We start from the raw sequence: 23,005 nt of genomic DNA, 5'->3' as shown, positions 1-23,005 counted from the left end.
ATAATCCTTATTCTTTCTGTTTCAACATGCTCTGGCACACTGAACATTCAAGGTTAAAAGCTCAGACTGAAAAAAAAATGTATGAAAGGGAATTTTCCTCACTATTTTGGGAAACAGAACTGATAAATCAAGCAGTAATTATTCTTTAGCCTACATGTCTTCATCAATTAGTGTGTTGCATTCTATTGCAAAGGCACGCAAATCAACGCAACTCCATTTGGCAACCAGGTGGGGAAAGCTACTTCAAGCTCTGCCCGAAACTCTGCTTCACAGACGGGTCCTTTCATCCACAATAAAAGCTTTATTTGCTTTTGAAGAGTTTTGTCAGCAAATGATACGAACTAAAATCAGTTACTGTAGTACTCCATCAGGAAGGTTAATAAAGCAGTTGGGGGGGATGTGATCTTTGGTTACACTAAATAAATAAATAATGATCAAGTATGGAGTGAATAACAAAAAGAGTTTACAAACAGTGAGCAAGCTAAATGCCTATTTATTTTAACCATTTGAATTAACTTTGTAAAGACATTATTTTGCTTGTGTGTGAAACGCCTTGAGCATGGAAAAGGCACTCTATAAATAAAATGTATTATTATTACATTAGAACAGTATTATTCATAATTAATTATTTGAAAAAGGGTCAAACACCGTCTAAACATTTAGGATATCTTCAAGGCTAAAACCCTTCCATGAAGAATGGATAACATTCCAAGTAACTACTTAGAAAACCAAACCTCATATAACATTCTCAAAAACACTCAAACCAACTCAGGGCAGGGCATGTCTTAACAGTATCGGGTGTAAGTTGAGAAAACAAACCAAGAATAGGTGCGCAATCTATTGCCAGGCTCACTATCAAACCTCGCATATTTTTATTAAATTACCTTGTCCACTTTGCTAAAGAAGAATATACCACGCAAGGCTCCTCATTGAACTAACATCCAAACCTGGCGATGTACTGCAAGCCACACTTTTATCAGAAGTGAACCTCAAGTATTAACCACTTGCTTTTTTGCATGCCTTTTTTTAGTTTGACTATTGCTAGTCATAATCATAGCGCGTTAATACACACTTCTGTTGCTGAATAGGTTTGCGTTGCTAGGTGATACAGTACATCCCACACACTTCCTAAAATATCAAAACGACATGACCTGGAATCATCATTATGGAAAAGCGAATCACTGTTTCACCACTGCTTGTAGTAGCCAGTAATTATATAGCAGAAAGTGGGAGCGAGAGAGAGCAGGAATCGGAGCACAGTGCTTAATGGAGACATTAAACTAAAGGCACACAAGGGGGTGGAGGGGGTTTCACACAAAGAAACCCTGTTGCTTAGCAGTTTATTCCAAACCTTCCTAGTGTGAGCTTAATTGGACACATCTGAGACAGCAACCTTTAAAGCTGTCTTCATTATACCCAGGTGTGATTGATTTTGACCACTGTAAATTTGGAATCAGCTCCAGATGCATGACAGGAAGAGTGATCCTCGTTAAAAAGAAAAAAAAAAAAAGAGAATATCAAGCGGTATAGGCATTCAAAATGGAAAATAGAACAGTCAAATTTAAATCCCATCAGCTGAAAAAAAACAAACAATCAAGTGTACTGTCTATTGAATGCTGTTAGGATCAGTTCTGTGATGACTTGAACTGAATTAAATGGGTTATCTGATCGATGGATTGATGGACAGAAATATATGCCCGTGTATGTCCAGGAATAAAGCAGAAAAAAAAAAATCAACTAAAACTATTAGAAATCAAACAAGACAGAAAACATAGTAGAGCAAAGCTTTTGCAAAACGAGAGGTAAATTCTGAATTCAAGCCATTAAAGCAGCAAAGGTTCCATCCATTATCCAACCTGCTATATCCTAACTACAGGGTCACGGGGGTCTGCTGGAGCCATTCTCAGCCAACACAGGGCGCAAGGCAGGAAACAAACCCCGGGCAGGGCGCCAGCCCACCGCAGGGCGCACACACACACACAAACACACACCAAGCACACACTAGGGACAATTTAGAATCGCCAATGCGCCTAACCTGCATGTCTTTGGACTGTGGAAGGAAACCGGAGTACCCAGAGGAAACCCATGCAGACACGGGGAGAACATGCAAACTCCACGCAGGGAGGACCCAGGAAGAAAACCCAGGTCTCCTAACTGCGAGGCAGCAGCGCTACCCACTGTGCCATCGTGCTGCCCCAGCTAAGGTTCCAAACCCAAAAAATGAGAACTAAAAAAATTGCCATTTATTAGTTCTCTGCAAAATGTTTTAGTGTGCCTGAATGAAGAATACATTATTAGTGGTTTTGTGTCTTTGTCTCTACACTAAAAACTTGGTGGTGCAACAGAGGCACAATGGTCAGCACTGCTAATTCACAACAACAGAAGAATGTGTTTGAATCTCCATGTTTCCATGGGTCATTCACCACAAAGTCTAGTTTTCTTAAATCCCAAAGCACTGCATGCTAGATCAAGTGGTGATATAAAACTAGCTGTTTGTGAATCACTGAGAGTGTATGAATGCGTGTGACTTGGATTGGCATCCCGCCAAGGTAATTTCTTTCCTTGCTCCCTGTTGTTGGGAGTCTAGGATTCAAATTTATGAAATGAACAAAACGAACAAAGGTGGTGCAGATAACAGATGGATAATTGAAAAGCAAATCCATTTTTGTATTTAATTAGTAAATATACAATCTCTGATTTTTTGTTTAATTTTTTAATCACACAATACTCTAAATCAACCTAACAATATAATGGATGAACAAGAAAAACAAATACCAAATATTAATACAATCAAAAATGTATTGTTTATCTATCCTTTAACATAGACAAGATGAGGTCTACCTACTATGTAAAAGAGAAGTGTGTGTGTGTGCTGTGACGTGCGAGTCCCCGTCTTGCACCCTAAAACACGAAGCCGAGTCTCAGTACTTTAGCAACACCAGCTTTATTCAGCTTGAAACAGCAACAGCGCAGTTATTTATTGTAGCGGGATCTGCCGCTCTCCTATACACAGTAGCAGCAGTCAGGCAGGGCCCTGTGCATTTATAATGTTCCTTGTATCACCCATCGACGGCAGGCGCTTATAGCATGTCCGCGATCTTTTTGGATTCAGTTTTACGGTGAACTGCTACAGCGCTGGGAGACTGTGATTGCTTTGGGACGCTCTTCCGCGTGTCGTCCCGTTGGGTGCAATCCCACAAGAGTTTAGAAACTCACACACACCAGCCATGATTCTTTTCAAAGGTAAAGTGCAGGTTAATTTGTTTTAATGTATTTTTACTTTATATTTTGTATTAATCATTTTTATATGAATAGTTTTGGGTTGTGGAACAAATCATCTGAGTTTCCATTATTTCTTATGGGGAAATTCACTTTGATATACGAGTGCTTTGGACTACGAGCACGTTTCCGGAACGAATTATGCTCGCAAACCGAGGTTCCACTGTACCTGGGAGTATAGTTCTATAATAGGGGGCACTGAAGATGGAACAGCAGTGAATGCCAGAGGGAAACTCAAGTCAAAGTGGGCCACTTCTGACCCTAAAGTTAATTCTTGGGTTTGGAAAAGAAGAAATCCCTGTAGGGAATCTCCAGTTAGGTGTAACATTGGTGCTCTATTTTTATATCCTTTGTGTAACCGTCTTCTGTGCATTTCAGTACAAATAAACAAACTACAGTGATCCCTCGCTATATCGCGCTTCGCCTTTCGCAGCTTCACTCCATCGCGGATTTTATATGTAAGCATATTTAAATATATATCGCGGATTTTTTGCTGGTTCGCGGATTTCTGCGGACAATGGGTCTTTTAATTTCTGGTACATGCTTCCTCAGTTGGTTTGCCCAGTTGATTTCATACAAGGGACGCTATTGGCAGATGGCCGAGAAGCTAGATTGCTTACTTTTCTCTCTTTCTTGCGCTGACTTTCTCTGATCCTGACGTATGGGGATTGAGCAGGGGGGCTGTTCGCACACCTAGACGATACGGACGCTCGTCTAAAAATGCTGAAAGATTATCTTCACGTTGCTATCTTTTGTGCAGCTGCTTCCTAAAACGACATGCTGCATGGTGCTTCGCATACTTAAAAGCTCAAAGGGCACGTATTGATTTTTGACTGAAAAACAAACTCTGTCTCTCTCTATCTCTCTCTCTCCCTGCTCCTGACGGAGGGGGTGTGAGCTGCCGCCTTCAACAGCTTTGTGCCGCGGTGCTTCGCATACTTAAAAGCCAAACAGCCCTATTGATTTGTTTGCTAGAGATTGTTTTCTCTATCTATGTGACATTCTGTGCTCCTGACACGCACTCCTTTGAAGAGGAAGATATGTTTGCATTCTTTTAATTGTGAGACAGAACTGTCATCTCTGTCTTGTCATGGAGCACAGTTTTAAACTTTTGAAAAAGAGACAAATGTTTGTTTGCAGTGTTTGAATAACGTTCCTGTCTCTCTACAACCTCCTGTGTTTCTGCGCAAATCTGTGACCCAAGCATGACAATATAAAAATAACCATATAAACATATGGTTTCTACTTCGCGGATTTTCTTATTTCGCGGGTGGCTCTGGAACGCAACCCCCGCGATGGAGGAGGGATTACTGTACTTTGAGAGTTATGTACCTCATGTCTTTGTCTTGTTGGAGGTCACTCATTCTTTATCATGTACGTTGGAACCTTGGGTCATGAACGTCTTTGAACACATACAAATCAGGTTACGGCCAAAAAGTTCGCCAAATTTTTGCATCTGTTCACGACCACACACTCGGGTGACGAACAAGCCAGTTTCCGGTTCGTAGGTGCCGATGATTTCCGCACGTGTTCAGTCTCTCCCTGTGAACTCTTTGTGCTCTATTTTGTTTTCCTTCAGGTTCATACGCACCTGTGATTTACGCACGTGTTCAGTCTCTCCCTGTACAGTATAGGGTGGTGCAGACCTAATTATCCAATTTTCATTACGCTATAACTTAAGTTTATTACATAGAAAATCACCCAAAAAATCCCGGACCATCGAGAAGTGTGCGAACTGACGACATGAAGAATCGTCTTCGCGCCGAACTGGAATCGTTCTTGCATAAATCAAAGTCATCCAGACGATCTGGATCTGCAAAATTAGATCTGGACTGCATCACGCAGAGGGACTTTGTGGTATAGCGGGTCCACAGCTCATGTCAAGGCTAATGATGTAAAGCATTAAAGGATGTGTGCTAGATGGTAAAAGCAGGGGTACTAAGCAAGAAAGTTATGGATAATGAAGGCTGGAAAGTGGTTGCAAGACCTTCTGGTTGACAGGTGGCTGCATGTGGGCCCTAGACAGGGAACCTGAGGCTACATGGCAGGAGGCTAGAACTTTTCCACCTAACTGTTGGTGGGTTGCCTGTATGACCAACTTGAAGAAAAGAGTGACCTTAAAGTTCCCTTTAGGAAATGTGCGTCCAAGAGTCCTGCATGTGCAATTAAAAGGGTCAAGGGATAGAGAAATGTAGAAAAACACCAGAAGGAGTTCTAGCATGCTGTCCATATAGCAAAGGTAAACCTTGAAGTGATACCCAACCTTGGGTATCATAACAGGGACACTTTCCAACATCACGGGGAGAGGTGGAGTAAATGCTCAGGTAATGGAGGAAGAGGTTAGGGTGGAGAGAGATGGGAGGTGGAAAACAGAGTGCATATGCTACTTTGGACAAGTGGATGAGCAGCCCTACAGGAAAAGAGTAAACAACGGTTGTAGAGGTTGGCCCAGAAAGTCTACAGGATTATTATTTTCTCTGCTTTACTTTAGTTTTGTGTTTTCCCTCAACTTATGTTTTGGTACCAATTTTTATTTATTTTTAACCTCTTTACAGGTGTTCTGGATGTAAGGAGGAGAGGCAAATCTATGTGAAACCGTAAACCTAATCTATAGTATTCAGGAGTCAAAATAATCTCGTTTTGTAAAAATCAACCATACTAGTCAAATGAAAAACATAAAATATGAACAAAAACCATTTTGCACTGTAGTGTCAGCACAAGGCAGAGCTTATTTTGGCAGCATTCAATTTGGCAGAAACAAACCCCGGGAGAGATTCTCATCCATCACTGGGTACACCCCCACACAATGAGCCTATTTAAAGAGTCCAATCAACCTAATAAGAACATCTTGCAAATTTTAAAGTAAAGTAATGGGGAGTATACAAATAAAAACAACCTGGGCACAGGGAGAACAGAAGAGACTCCACACTACTGTTCTTTTTTGTTTAATTGCAAATAGAAATTTTATTTTTCAAAATCAAAGGTCGAGTGATCACACCACTGCTCATCTAGCATTTGCAATTAATTCTGGTATAGAACAGAAGCTGACCCACGGTGCATCTCCTTTATTTCTACCATCATGTACAAAAGGAACTGATAACATAAACAGATACTTTATTAGTTAAAGAAAGGATACTAATGATTAACATAAGCTAACAATTTTGTAACTAGCAGTGCTTTACAAAGTCTTTTACAAACTCAATCACCATAATTAGAGTTATCTTTACAAAAATACAAAAATTAGAACTTAATTAGCACCTGCTAGGCAGTGCTGAATCCGTCAGTGATGAGCAGATGAAAGCTTCAATTTAGAGAACACAAAAGTGCCGGTTCTTCAGCAAAACATGAAAAATACAAAAGTGAATGCTATACCCTCCTTAAATCCTGTTATAGCTTTTTAAAGCCGCACAATTTTCAGATGCTCACTGGATCGATTTTACTTGAGATGAGACACAGACTATCTGCAGCATTCATTCATATATACCTGTACTTTTATATGTCATGATGGTAAAGGCAGTCAAAAGATTGTAAAGGCAATGTAATAAAAAAAGGGTGGTTTTCTGCGGTGGGTTGGCACCCTGCCCGGGATTGTTTCCTGCCTTGTGCCCTGTGTTGGTTGGGATTGGCTCCAGCAGACCCCCGTGACCCTGTGTTCGGATTCAGCGGGTTGGAAAATGGATGGATGGATGGTTTTCAATTCTTTATATGGTATAGGGGTTTCATAAAAACAAACAAATGTGTACTTCAAGTTTTTTTTTAATGTGCCAATAAATATACTGACATTAGGTAGTGTGGCCCGGTGAATAAATAGATGAACCTTAAACTACAGTCCCAGTCTATGACACAACATATAAAAAATTGCACTAATAAACTATTACAAAGATCCTTTCTTTTTAAACTTCTTTTAAATAGGCCATTCAGCAGCTATTTCACAGCTCCAGGTACCAGAGTTCAGTTTCTATACTATCTCTGTTTTCAGTCAGTGTTCTTGTTTTCTTCCACATTCTAAACATGTGCAAGTTAGGTTGACCGATAACTCTACATGGGTCCAATGTATGTCTGAGTGCTCAGCAATGGACTGAATGCCTTGTCTGAGGTTGGTTTTTGTTTTGTAAAAGCTGCACCTCTGATAGGCTACAATCTACAACCCAGAACTGGAAGTAATTGTCTCTGAAAATGTACGAGTGGCACAGTGTGCATTACAGGAAGCTTCACTCATCAATTTTCTAATCTGCTCAGGTTAGTTTAGGATCAAATGAGCGTTTTAGCCCACATCCCTTATATGCAAGACATGAACCAACCCAGAACGAAGCATACAGCATACATGCTGTATGCGCACTTATTGATACAAGGCCAATCTAGAGTGGGCATAACTTTCACAATTTTGTGATACTGGAAGAAAACTGGAGTACAAAAACTATACTCTGAATGATGCCATATAAAATATTTACATGTCTCTACACAAACAGTATTTACAAGAAAGCCTTGCTGAGGTTTGTTTTTCTTACCTGTCACATTGTAACAACAAAATGAAGAGTTTAATGTGGGCCATTTTGGAGAATAAAGCCTATACCCTGTAAATGCCACATCCCAGCCAAGAGAATGGAAGGAGCTGGACCCGGAAGTAATGACCAGAGTGGATGGACATACAGCCCGGTGGGAATGAAAGATGCTGCAAGGGACAGGTTATTCCCCCAGGACACGAGATGGCAGCAGCCCTCTGTATCGGCACCTATTTGGGAACCAGCAGGAAATGCTAGGAGATATTGTCCAGCAACATAGCCCTACTGGGGACCATGGGTGCCACAAAGGGGGCACTACAGGGAGATGCGCTCCCTAATAAGTGGGTCTTCCGTATGACCCAGAAGTACTTCCATCAGGCAGTGGCCCTGGCACTGAAAGTAATCCCAGGTCTGTAATAAAAGGGACCTCACTCCCTTATCCAGGCAAGTCGGAGCTGGGAGGACATGGAGCAACACTCAACTGGAAGAGGGCATTGTGGTGGTGAAAGAAGAGGTGAATTGTGGAGAGAGAGAGGCTTTGTGGAGGTATGTTTAATAAACCATCCTTTATTTGAACCCGGGACTCTTGGTGTGATCATGTTTGGGGTTTTGGGGCTCGCTGACGCCCTGGTTTCCATCACAACCCTTTAGTCTACAAAAAGCATTTCACAGTTACAAAGCAAAATATACAATATGATTTAATGAACTTTAAGGAAGTGCTACAATCTAAAAATAGAACCCGTTTTTAACTTGTATAGCACCATTATCAGAAGGGCAGAGCAGTGGTGTGGTGCTTAGCATTGCTGTCTTACATTTCTGGGTTTGAATCCTAACCTGGTCACTCCTAGTCTGGACATTCCTTTCCAAAGAGATAAGTGAACATGCAGTCTTCTATTTACATTATCATAGAGGACCTTCTGTGATGGACTGGCACTCTGTTCAGGTCTGCTCCAACATGGTACCTAATACAGGCAGGTTAAGCTCTGTCTCCTGGCAGCCCTAAATTGAATAATCATTTCATAAAGTGAATAAATGGACTATTAACAGTATTGCTATCAGAAAGTGTTTAACAGAGTTTAAGATTACAGTACAGTACAGTGTTAAATTGGCATACATCAAGTACAAAGAAATGTAAAACAAGAGAAGACATAAAGTTAGAAATGCATAATACTAGTGAGAGGGAGAAACGGACACAATATCAAGGAGTCACAATTGCGCAGTTAGAAAAAAGACAAAATCAATTGAAACAAGAGGAGTTAAAAGCAAGAAGTGAATGCATAGGATGCAATAAAAGATGAATCTTCAACGCTAAAGTAAACATTAGCCCTAACAGACATGGGTAGAGGCTTCCAGTGAGAAGCAGCTACAAATTTAAAATTAATGAACATTATGAATTTGAGTTATTGATACGGAAAACTTTAAAATTTAACTGTAGAATTTTCAGAGTTTTTGACAGCATGGTGGCACAGTGTTTAACACTGTTGACTCATATATTAAGTTTACCAGAGTTCTAGGCCTGGTCTCTGTCTATGTGGGGTTTGTATGTTTCCCTGTGTTTTTCTGTAGATATTCTAGTTTTCCACCTCTAATCCCAAACTGTGATTGTTAGCTTTAGTATTCTAAACATGACACCATGCCAAGTGGGGCATCAATAGACCATCTCCAAGGTTCATTCATGCCTATGCCCCAAATGCCTCTAGGATAGTCTCTGGCACCCTGTGAGCCTAATTGGACTAAATCAGTATTAAGCCATTTTATTCTGTGCTTAATAACTCAGTGTAAGAGAGTCATCTGATGGGTAATGTGATAACTGCATCTGGTAAGAAAAAAATCCTACAAAACAAGAAACACTGCCGAATTATAAAGCTGTTTGGTACAACCCTCTAGAATACGTGTCTCTGCTGCTCACTCCATATGAAAGTAATATATGGATGACATCACAGGATTCTGGTGTTTTTACTGTTCTAAGACTCCACCATTCAACTCTCATTCAGTTTGGGGTCTCACCTATCTAGGAATCTCCACCTAGACCTATTCCTGAGCCTCTGTCCACCTCAAATCCAGAACAAGGACTCACTTTCTCTATTTCTGACTTTTTCAACTGCTCTCACGTTATTTTGAAGTTTTAGCTATGATAGTAATGACACCACCATATTATACACCTACTCAAACTGCTAGCTGTTACCTAGCCTTAAAATGTATGTTTTCTGTAGTGGAACTCTGTCTCATTTTTTCCACAGACCCTCTTTTTAATTTTATATTGAAATTATGTATGTTCTGCAAAGCTACTTTTTAATGGTGCCTGGTGTTTAGAATACTTTTGGGATCTTATTTTTACCTCCTTGTGCAATTTCTGTGTTTGTCACTCTTTTATTTTAGTTTTCAGATTAACCAAAGTTAACCAGGTTTGAAATTGGATAAGTCAATAGATGGATGGACCACAGTGTTTGATAATCTTTGTTGCTCTGTAAAGTACCTTGTGATGGTTAAAGGTGTTAATTTAAATATAAAGTTTAACTGATCAAACCACTTAATACATTGGTAGTATACAAATAAAACCTTGCTAGGAATGTAATACTTCAGAATGCAGATAGTATTAAGGCAGCCACAACTGTTAGGTCTGTTAATTGTAACAAGGTTTAGGGCGAATGGAATTTTGGCTTGATTAGAATCTGAGCAAACATTAATGGCCAGTTTAGCTATTTAGAGAGAAAAATCTGAGAAGCTTAAGAGAGGCTTGAACCTATAAAAGTAAAAAATAAAGAAGAGGCCAGATAAGCCAAGGACCCAGTTTCCAGACTCTCACCATTATTGGAGTAGCAGGCAAATGCTTTCAACAGCTACAGAACTTTGTGTCATTTAAATCAGAAAGACATGATTCTACAAATGACACAACTAGAAATTGATTTCTTTGCTTGGAACTCTTGCATTGTAAAGAAGAGCTATAAAATGAGCTGTCATGTCATGTGGATCACACAGCTTAGCAGGTCCTGGTTGTGCGAAGTAGAGAAGGAGAGAAAGAGAGAGAGGGAGTATGTACAGAATAAGGTTGAAGGCAAAAAAGTAAATAAATAAAACAAAAATCAATAAATAAATACCCAGGCAATTAGCCGCAAAACACCAATGTCTGGATTGTTCTGCTCATGGCTCAGCACAACTTCAGATTGCTTTTGTTTTCCACTTTTGTGGTAGCAACAAATAAGCAAAGGTCATGTATCTGATCACAAAAATAAGTAGTCTATGATATAAGAGATGAATGGAAAACAAAGTGTATCTTAAAGGTGATATCTGATTTTAGGTAACACAACCATGAATTAATTTTCCTTAGAAATGAGCAAAGATTTAAAGATGTAAACTGATATGTATGTGATGGAAGCCTTGTGATCATTCAACAGCTAGTGATCATATCAAGAGCAGTTTAAATTCACTCTTGAAATTTGGAATTTATGATCGCAATGTTGGCAGCCTCGTTCTTTGTAGCCAGTTTTTGCAACAAGCTCTACAAATCTATAAGATATGACACTTGGCTCAGTTTATCTTTTTTGCTTACAATGCGAGTGCCCTTAAGTATCAAGCTTTAAATGTACTAAATACACAAAAAAATAATAATAATCATGGAAATGCAAACTATAAATGTACCATATTGATTTGTAAGAAAGAAACTAATTTCTCTATATCAATGAAAGGCATTGTAAGAAATATCTAAAATTAAAAAAAAAAATCTTCACACAATTAGAGCTTAGGCTATTAAATTAAAATTTAAAATCAAGATGGACTGTAAAAAAATTTTGAGAATGCACTGACTTGCTACTCCAAAAGCTTGACTAAAACAACACAGAGATAACAATTTCCATAACAACTTCTCTCTTCTGAAGTTTTTCAGGCTCATTTAGGCAAACAGTCTAGGTGGAAATAAAATATGAAGCAAAGGTTGAAAATATTCCCTGAACGTTTACTAATAATGACTGAAAGTTCTACTACTGGAAAAACTATCTAAAATATCCAAATGTTTCAAATTTCTATAAAACAAATGTACATTAAAAATGTAACATCCACTTTGCAATTTCACTAAGGGCACACTTAAGGTTGCTCAACAGAATTTAAATGTTTTCAGTTGACTGAGTATAGTGTTTTATTATACGAGTCAGAATACAACATGAGATCCAAAAAGTTGAACACTGCCAACAGAGATTGGTCCTTTGTAAATATCCTTCCTTTTGTCATTTTTTCATGAAATGCACATACGCATGAATTATCTTCCATCACTTAAATTACCAGTTAATATAAGGTTTAAGGAATATAGTGGGGGGCAGTACAGGTTCAGGTCGGATTTGGATTGTTGTAAAGTTGGTGGTTCTTCATTGTGTAGTGTTGCCTGTACTGCCGCCATGCAGGAAAGCTACCCAAGGATCACCAGAAGGCAAACCCTAAAAAGAATACCAGCCTAACAGAGGATACACTTGCTCACAATGTACAGTTGTTACTGTAACTTGCTCATGAATGTAATAAACAAAGAAGCAAGAGAACCTGAATAAAACCAATGCTAACACAGGGGAAAAATGCAGACTTCACAAAGATCGGCTTTAATATGAACCACGGACTTGAGCTCTAAGACAGCAGCACTAAGCACTGTGCCACAATTCACATTTATTTTTTTATTTTCTACAACTTTACCTAAAACAACTGCCACATTTTATTCATAATCTGCAATCTGCAGTCTTGAGCACATTTCTCATCTAATTTAACTCATCATTTAATCCAAAGTCAAGCAAGCAAAAATTGTATTTCTTTTTTTGAGGGCTGCTTAACAAGACAACATCAAACTATAATGTGAACTTTCTTGCATAATGCCACAAGGTTAAAAGGTTGGCATATAATACAGCCTTGAGTTGTCTGCAGAGAAATAGAATGAGTTAGGAGACCGTGCCATTAAGACATCTTCAGTAGCATATCTATAAAGGGAATGCAGGCAATGAGTTGGACTTTTTACAATATGAGATCACCAAAAGTATTCAGGGTATTCAAGTATACATTTATTATGATAAACTTCTTTAATATTTAAAAATATGCCATTGCATTAGTTCTAAACTAGACTAGTTTCGGCGCCAACGAGAGTGGCAGCCTTTTCAGTAGCTCCGTGTATGACTGTATGTGTACTTTTCTAATTTTATTTTTCTATTTTTATTTATTGATCACTCCATGTGAATTTCCCCTTGGGATTAATAAAGTATCTATCTATCTAAATAACAGTATGCAAGCTATCCTTCTATGTCCAAACACTTTGAGAGGATGTTATTGGTTTTTGCTAAAGATAAACAACTTGTGGTGACTTCTTGTCAAACACAATTTTCAAACTGAATTTAATTAATAAAAAATATATAAATGATTATCTTTAATCCTTTCTGTCTGCTATCACTCATAAGGCACCTCCTTCCACAGCCCATTATTACTCCCAAACATCTTCCCCAAACCCAGTAATATATGGATTGCTAATCTACAGCAAGCAACAAGTCAACTGAATATGCCTAAAGTTCATGTACAAAATCAACCAATACTATAATGTCTGAGCAGAATGGTTTCAATGCACATTTCAGCATGTAGGTTTATTACTGAGCATGGAGTCAGACCAGTTGCACATACAGTATCACAAACTCGCCTGTTAAGAATTATTATCCACATAAACTTTAAGAGGAACATAGCTTGGGATCTCAGAAGGAGATGCAGTAAAAGCAACATGAAGCATGTAGACAATGATTGGTCATCTACAGGATAAAACTTAATTTTAGTAATGAGTTTGAAGGACACAGTTCAAATGATCACAACAGAGTTAGTGAAACTAGAAAGCAAAAGAAAGTGGAATGTGTAAGGTCACAAGTTGTATGATGTACACTGGTTGCACTGAAAATACGGAGCATTACCATTTGCAAATTAACATAACTCAGCATCTACATCCTCCACTTATATTTGCATCTCTATGGTTTAAACAGTAACTATACACTCCAATGACATTCATTTTCTTAGCCGATTCTGGGTTTTTAAATGGACAAATATAATTTAATAAAGCCTTAGAAATAACCCTACTTCATTAGTTCAGACATACTACTACATCACACACTGGAAATGTGAAAACCAATTTATTTTTCCATAAAAGGCAAATTAATTGGTTTCATTCTACAGGCTAAAATAAGGATGATCAGACATTTTAGAATGGAACCGAGAGGAACAAAAGAAGATGACAATTCTTTCTTTAATCAAACCACTGAGGTTTGTTCAAAGCACGTGTTGGGGAGGCAGATTTTTTTTGTACTGGAGCCCTCAGGCAATTTAAATAATTTCAGCTAATTATTTTTAGCTAGTTTAATTTCAGGAACAGTATTATAAAAATAAGCTTATTTCAATGGTTCTCTAAACTAATACACAGAAACTAATTTAATCCACCTTGTAACATACAGTATCTACAGCCACATTTTAAACTATCAGGAAACTTTTAAAGCATCAGACAAGGAAAAAAATAATCAAAAGGTAGAATTACAGTGCAAATTTCCAGACAGGTGTGGAGCAGCTAGTTATTAACCTGTCTGAGCACTATGTTATTCACTGCCTACAGCAATTAAATTGTAGTTTCCCTCGTAATTCAAATCTACAGTACTGTGGTCCTTTAAACACATATAGGAGGACAAAATGATAAAAAAAGATTACAATATGACCAAAGTGTCATGAGGCTATTATTAATACCAACAAAATATTTCAGCCAAAAAAAAAAAAATCACAGACACTGAGTTTCTCTATCAATCTCCTAGTTAGAACAGCATAAAAGTCAGAAACCAATATCTTTTGCTAAATATTCCAAACAAAAAAAAGAATGGAAAAAATAAAAAAAACAATAAAAGTACATTATAACAATTTTTCAATAAAATTAAATCATAAAACCTATTTCACTTTTATAACTATCCTCTTACAGAGTTACTGTTTTATTTTATTTTTTTTTTTTAAAGACAGGTTCTAAAAGAAGCAAATGGTGCTGAAGTTGTTAACACTTATCTAAGAGATGTAGTTCCACTTCCAGAGTAAACTATGTGTGTCCTTCCCATGTTTGTTAAACTAACATTTGCTGAAATATTGGTGCTAGGCTGGCTGTGAATGTACATTGGCCCCAAATTACCAAGTGTAGGTACCAAGTGTAGAGTAACAACCAAGTACCCCATCCACAAACTATTCCTGCCTCATACCCAATTTGCTGAAACCTTACAATTAGATTAAATAGTATTTGAAAAAAATGGATAGATGTAGGGTGGCATGGTGGCACAGTGGTAGCGCTGCTGCCTTGCAGTAAGGAGACCTGGGTTCACTTCCCGGGTCCTCCCTGCGTGGGTTTCCTCCCACAGTCCAAAGGCATGCAGGTTAGGTGCATTGCCGATCCTAAGTTGTCCCTAGTGTGTGCTTGGTGTGTGGATGTGTGCGTTCGTGTGCCCTGCGGTGGGCTGGCACCCTGCCCGGGATTTGTTCCTGCCTTGCACCCTGTGTTGACTGGGACTGGCTCCAGCAGACCCCCGTGACCCTGTGTTAGGATATAGTGGGTTGGACAATGACTGACTGGATAGATGTATGTTTCTAAAACAAGAACGCCGGGGATGGGGGGATTGGGGGGCTATGTTAACGATATCCTGGCAAAGAATAAAACTGAGTATTTAGATACGTTAAACCAGTGGCAGTTAGTGCATTCTTTTCACCAAGTTTCAAAATGATTATAGGAAGGAATTTGAAGCACAGAATCAGCTTAATGTTCTCAAGCAACAGTAAAAAATATGAACAATGTAAACAAAAAGTAAATACGCACAGTTTTTGATCCTGAGCTCCAACATTATGCGTTTTTCTAGAACAGCCCGTGTATATACTTCTCAAACTTTGTAACTACTTTTTGCAAATATAACTTGGCAAAAAATAACTCCATGCAATGCAAGCACAAAGAATCAAAGCAATTATAACAAAACCAATGAATACTGTCATTCAGTAGCCTCTGTCTTCAACCTCACTTGCATATTTCACAGATACAAGACACCTAGAATACACCCTTGATTCCATAAATATATATAAATTCAGCACCTGCTGCTGATGGCTAGCACATTCAAAGAAGTACTTTTTCAGATATTATTCTTATATTACAGATGAAGTACCTTGTGATATAAAAGGAACAAAATAAAAACATACTGATATATTATTCATGCATGTCTTTCTCCATTCTTATCAGTTATGCTGAATGAAATTTGTTACCCTTCCACAGCTCGATCACAAATTCAACACATACAGGAAACTCAAGTGACAACTTACATACTCTGAAGAGCAACAGAATACATACCGATCTTGTGACTGCTCCTCATACATCCGTTCCTTGCCCTCTTTAAAAAGTCGAATCGCTCTTTTTGACTTCTTCATCAAGCTGTCGATGTATATTTTGAAATATTCATTTTCACTCAGCTGTGAAAGTCTTTGATTTTCTTCATACTTGCACAATATAAGCCGCAGATGCTGGTAAGTGTCTGGAAGAATATCCAGGATATAAGGAGGACTATTTTTCAATTGTAATTTTGGATTTTGGCAGTGTCTCACCTGAATTCATTAAGAAGGAAAGAAAATGCACAGAATTACATGCAAATCACTAATATCTTAAACTTTTTAGAAGTTACACTTAAAATCATATTGTCTGAAATACTATTCTTAATATATGCAGTAGGCAGCAAATGCCTAAAGGATATTGATATGAAAACTTTGATATAGTTATAAATAAAGCATCCAATAAAATCATCATCTTATGAAAATGGCACAGAATTTTAATCTGCATAATCAAATGTGCTACTAGATAAACATGAATTATCTGTACCCCACTTTTCCAGTTCAGATTTGCGGGAACCAAACCCCATGCAGGATGCACTGGGCACAAGTCAAGAAACAATTCCTGGATAGGACAACACTCCATAACATACATCATTATGCAGCTCCTGCAGTACTGCTTTGCACATTGGAAATTATAGCTCATAAGACTACATCAGTAATGAGAGAAAATCACTACACATTGTGAGAAACCTGGATAAAAAAATATAGATAATGATATGATTGCTACTGAAAATAGACTACAAGCTCAATTTTGGCTGAACAATTCCAAGTTGATATTTTATTATTTTAATTCATTAACAATAACATTACAATGAATGTCACAAAGTGAATTTCTTTAGGTCCTGGTTACATTCAACCCTAAACTGGATAGGCAGGTTCAAAAACAGGATGGATATTTTGTTGTCTAAATAGGTACTGACTCCTTATACGCATTCCTTGGTTAATTAGGATGATTACAAACTATGCAAACTTTATTAGTAGTAAACGAAACGCTGTCACATTCAAATATATTTGGGCCATGCACGACAAGCAAGTAGTTTTTTTTTTTTTAAATACAGCCTCCCCATTTAAGTTACTTGCATCATGGAAGTCTGAGAAATGACCTTTAGGCTAACCAGAAAGTTAAATCCAGTGAAAAACAAATAAAATCACAAAAAAATCAACTGTGGATCCATGGCAGGGCATGCTTACTCATATCAGTCACCAGCGTAACCTAAAATTTTGGAGAAAATTTTAGTTACAGGGACAATAGCCAAACGTAACGCAGTACCTGAGTAAGGCTTCAGACCCAGTCTTTTAAACTTAAAAGACAGACAGCAAGAGCAGTAACCACTGCACAAACCTTTCCACCTTACCTTATCAATATATATGAGCTTTTTATTTTGAATTTTTCCATCGCTTTGTGTAAAATTTTTAAATTCACCCTTCTCTATCTAATAGTTCCAAACATCAGTCTTATTTTAAGTTTTCAGTAAGTCTTTAAGTAGATATCCACTACTCTGTGGATCCTATTTTATTACTTACATACTTAGAAAAATGTAGTACCTGTACTTCTTTAAGTTACTAAACTTTACTATTCCATGCAAGGTACTTTTTTTATTCTTTCTTTAAACGGGGGTGAAAAACCCTCATAAATTACAAAAGACAAATAAATGGAAATCAGAATAGAGACCAGTAAATAAAACTCCGTATCTTGGTGGATATGTAAATTGCATACAAACTTCATGTTAGTAACTGTAATTGGTTATACAGTGATATTCAATGTTACATTTTACTGGATGGGCATATTTGTTCTTGTTACAAAATATGCTTCCAGACCCCACAGCTAACATACAAAGCCCAGTAATCAAAACATCATAACCTTGCAGCTATACTATAAGAGAATGCTAATCGAACTATATGATTGACGCCAACAGCTCTTTCAGTGTCTGCCCATAATGTGCCTTTGATCTGAAAATTCAAATCTTGGCAAAACACCCTCTTTCTATCTGTAATACTGTATAAGTCTAACTATTCTTGTATTTGGCCTTTAGGACATTTCTCAATTTATCTTATTCCTATCACTGATATACTGTAGGGTCCTAATGCAGGTACTATCCCAACATCTCTAATATCCGTTATTTTTACATGGAATGCACGGAGTTACAATGTATGGGAAAAAAGATTTTCTTCAAACAAAAGCACTTTATGAAAAGTGCTATAAAACGCAAGACTTGATTTAATATGGTATCCCCCCCAAATGTCTTTTTGCACCTTGCACTTAAAATGTACAGAGGTTGCTCACATCCTCTGATTCTGGCAATTTTGTTGTTCCCCCACACTATGGATGTCAGGGCATTCAGCTCTGTAGCATCCACACTTTAGAATGACCTCCCTAAATTATTGAGATCAGCTGAATCAATTCATCCTTTTAAAAAATAACTTACTTCTGTCCAGTTAAGGCATTTAACTTAACCTTTAACAATCTGCCCCTTCTTTCAGTTTACTTCTCTGTCCAGATGCTTGTGGTAATTTTTGTGTGTGTTGTATCACAAATTATGTTATTTGCTCAGGCTTTTCTTCTAGTGTTGAATTTAGGATTTTACACTGGTTTATTGCTTTGTATAGCCTGTATTTATCTGTTTTTAATGTTCTATGAAGAAATTATTTGTATCCAATGTTACATATAACCTGCTGTACTTTCTCAGAATGTGTGAGGTGCAGTGATCATGGGAAATGCACTATAATAATAAAATTATTATTTTTCACAAAGTTAGGTGTGACATGAGTTTGCCATGTACTTTTCTTTCACATCTGCATGTCTTTAAAACTGGCCTTTGTTTGGTTCACTCCATTTTTTGTGCCCTGTCACTGTGATGGGACTGAAAAGGCCACAAAGTGTTTTAAGACCTGATCGACATATTTTTGTAGCTGAATGCCTGGCAAAGCAGTGTTACTTAGCCTATTATTTTCAAATTGGTCACTCTCTCCAGGCTGACTCTTCCACATTAACTACAATGTCATAAGTTTCCGATCTTGTGGAGGATCACAATTAATGTTGTATTATTCATCACAACACGAAATATATTTTTTTTTTTTCCACAGACCAAAGGGCGCTTTTAAGGCCATAACACTTATGAGATGACTTTTCTGTTTAATTTAAACTAGGCAAAAATAACGGGAAGGGCAATAATGCATAAGGGCTTTTAAAGTTAGAAAAGTTTAAATGATTCTTATTCAGAAAGAATTCTAAACTCCTTACAAAGTGTGCCCGCTTTCAAGGGGGCATGCTTGTTTGGCAGTGGATGTGGAGAGAGGAAGAAAAGTTGCCGCACGGTCCCAAAACGGAGGGGAGGTCAAAATTAGCAGATCGTTTTTGGTCAATTGCATTTCGCTTTTTTCTCTGTCGCAGGCAACAGGTAACTTTTGGAAATTGGTGTCTCTGCTTTTGCGCAGCACAAATATTACTTTGCGAGTTTTCTAGAAACCGGTCAGGGTCCAACATCCACTAACCACCCATCCCCAAATTCGAGCTGCAACATCCACTAACCACCCATCCCCAAATTCGAGCTGCCAATTGCATATCCGGCTGGGGAGCAGACAATAACAGAGCGTTTCGTGGGACGATGGGTTTCGTTTCTTCTTCAAAAATAATGGCTGTTAAGTTTGAACTCCGCAAACTAAAATCTAGATGCTAAATTGTACATTAGTCAATTTCTACCGCGCACGTAGGAATGGATCGCCTTTTAACTGACAGTTCTATGAAAAATAACAATAATTGATTCTACCAAATACTACATGAATAAACAAAAGACTAACCCGGAGCAAAAACGAAAAAAAAATCAGAAATCCACCTAGATGTGCGATACCAAGCCTCATTTAACAACCCCAAGTGACATCGACTGTTGCCAGAAAACACGCAGCTGTAAGCTTGTGCCCAGAGAGCAGTAGACACACGCACTGGCGGCTGCGCATAGTGCCAGGGCTACTGTCTGTGTGCTTCATTTGTCGGGATCCATGCCGCTTGGATGTCAGATATTAACATCCCTGATCTTCTAACCAATGTTACTTAAAAAGCAAAAAAGTAAAACCAGGAAAGCTCATCCTATCTTACCACTTTGTCCATTAGTTTCCAAGTCTTCTCCACTGTGCGCCGATCCGCGGCGGCTTGCTTCGGGGGTCCCACAGCATCCTGGATGGCGTCTATAAATCCCAAGATACGGCCCTTTCTGGGGTTCGCTCCGCGATTTCCCGGATTGCGTCCTCCGAGTGCTGTTGCCATCTTCGAGACACTTGAGAATTTGTATGACTGCACGTATCAATTAAGCATCAGCCTGATTAACTGTTCAGTAAATAGGGAAAGCGAATTGCATATGAAAGAAGACAAGTCAGTGAACTCATTCCGGCTTGTTCACTTGTTTATCGGCTTCAGTTCACGCTGTATTTTACAAACCAGTCTGTTGTTGCTAACGAAGGTTCGGATGTTTGGTTTCAGTTCAGTCCAGGTAGTTTATGCTATAAGCAAGGGGTAAACCGAGCGAAAACATCAGGAACCATGGAATTGTACAGTACATAAATGACACTTCAGCTCGGTCGTCACGCTGTCTGCTGATATACAACAAAAGATCTAAACACCTTCCTCCAAAACGACTCTGTCGGTCCAGTTTGGGGTACCACCTTTGTTGCCTCCTTCCAGTCAGTGAACACTTACTGTGATCAATCACCCCGTAATTGAAAACAAACTTCTTGTTTCCATTAAATTGATATTTTTTCACTATAGAAATCTGCGACTTTACATTAAACAGATTTCAGTTATTCCCATGCTTTATTGCCTGGCTTGAGACGTTTAAAGCACCGAGTTTAATTTACAAGCGGGTACCATCCAAAAAAAGGAAAAAGACGAAAGAAAAGTAAGCATTCAACATTTGTCTGTTAACTACTTACTACTCGCTGTCAATGAACCACAAAACGTATCAATAACCGTTTGCCAGGGCCTCATTTCGTTTAAGGACACAAATCCAAAGGCGGATTGTAGTTTTGCCAGGTGGTATAAACGTTTGCTTTTCTTCTTCTTTTGTTACAACGTTGACGCTGGAAAGAGGTTTTGTAGACACTGCAAAACTGAGTGCAACAGCGTCCCACTCATTCTCTATGTTCTCGAAAGCTAGGAAACAAGGCTTGGGTAGTATGGGGGCGGGAGAGACAAACTACATAACACAACGGATGGGTGGATTGACCTATGAGCGATCACATTTTTGCATTCAACGTCAGACATGCCCCATGATGTGAAACCGAACAACCAATCGAAAGCGATCGTGGAGGCGGGGTAGATGTTTTCCACCCTTCTGAGCTAGTTTAACACCGTATGACATTGTCCGGAATCACTGAATGGGGTGTTGCGTGTTGAAGTTGGCAGAACTAACTGGGGAGGGCTTTCCTTTTTTTTAAAAAAGTTTGTGATTCCCAAATGCACGTGGAATACAGTTGGAAAGAAGCAGCACAGTTAAAGCCAGAAAAATAGACAAGGGCCGAGTAGGTCGTTCCATTAGATTAGCGAACTGGAGAGTAATGGTAATGTTCGACCGCCAAGGCCTGAGCAAGCAGGAGAGCAAAGGCCTTATGTTGTAGTGGCCGTCCAGTTTGTTTCGTGCGCAGCCGTGGTGTGACCCTCGGTCAGAAGTCTTGTTTTAGGAAGTGAAAAGTTTATGCATCTTGTACAGCACAACTTTTTATTCAGGGATTACACTGTAACATTGGATCAATTTTGTGCAAACGCATTATGCAGACTGTTCGAAATATTACGATTTATTTTTGCTCGGACCACTGGTGTATAAAATGTATGTCACCAGCATCGATCTAGATAATATTTTAGTCCGTCTTATGTTATAACATAATTACTCTTTAAATTTTAATTTTTTGAAGAACGCAGTTGCATCACGTGAATTACAAAATCAGATATTTTATTCTTTAAAACAAGATACAAAGGTTAAATGTTAAAAGTACAGCAGCGTTAAATAAAACAAGGAACCAATAATTATTTTTAAAAGATGATGATCTGCTTTGTTGTTATTGATCAGTTAATTATGGTAATTGTAATGTTTAGGTTTGTGTATGAGAAAAAATAAATCACATTTTAATTAAATTACATATGTGCTCGTGAACAAAGGAAAAATTAGAAAATTACAAGCAGCATTTAAGATATGCTATCTAGGTTTAAAAAATAAATTTTTATTCAATGAAAAATAAATCTGTGGTTTTAAGAGATTCATATGAAAATATCCATCCATTATATAAGCTACGCAGTCTATTATAGAGTCACAATGGGCTAGAGCTTATCCAGGCAGCACTTAGTATAAGGCAAGCACCAAACCAGTCCAACACAGAGCACAATTATGCACATGTCTATGTGTACACATATGGTGCCAATTTAGAACTGCCAAATAACCTAGTAGGCAACATGGCGGTACAGTGGTAGCGCTGCCGCCTCGCAGTATGGAGACTAAAGTTTGCCACTCAGATCCTCCCTGCATGGTGTTTGCATGTTCTCACTCTGTGAGTTTGCTTCCCAGTCCAAAAATATGCATATTAGGTGAACTGGCGACGGTAAATTGGCCCTATTATGTCCAGCCTTGCACCCTATGCTAGGTGGGATAAGTTCCATCCCACATTCCTGCATGACCGTGGTCTGAATTAAGCAGGTTAGAACATTACATGAAAAATAGCCTAACACTTAAGGACAGGTGAAAAAGTAAGTACACCCCATGAAATGTTTTTTTTTTTGTTTTGTTTTAACATGCAAGGGGAACCAAAAAATTCCCAGAATTGTTAAAAAAACTTTATTATAAAACTTTCAG

General features: G+C 38.3%; 1 protein-coding gene across 1 annotated transcript in view; it reads right to left on the bottom strand.

Annotated features, from left to right (window-relative positions):
* Positions 1–21,311, bottom strand: part of cblb (Cbl proto-oncogene B, E3 ubiquitin protein ligase) — a 211,259-nt gene extending 189,948 nt beyond the window's left edge. The window contains exons 1-2 of the mRNA XM_028800241.2: positions 20,266–21,311; positions 16,138–16,388 (exon numbers count right to left, since the gene is read on the bottom strand). Of these exons, the coding sequence (XP_028656074.1) occupies positions 16,138–16,388; positions 20,266–20,433 (419 nt within the window). The 5' untranslated portion in view covers positions 20,434–21,311. The remainder of the gene's footprint in view (positions 1–16,137; positions 16,389–20,265) is intronic.
* Between the last annotated feature and the right edge of the window lie 1,694 nt (positions 21,312–23,005).

The sequence above is a fragment of the Erpetoichthys calabaricus genome, chromosome 4 (assembly GCF_900747795.2).
Source record: "Erpetoichthys calabaricus chromosome 4, fErpCal1.3, whole genome shotgun sequence".
NCBI lineage: Eukaryota > Metazoa > Chordata > Cladistia > Polypteriformes > Polypteridae > Erpetoichthys > Erpetoichthys calabaricus.
Note: the sequence above shows the minus strand (reverse complement) of the source record. Positions and strands in the feature narration are given on the sequence as shown.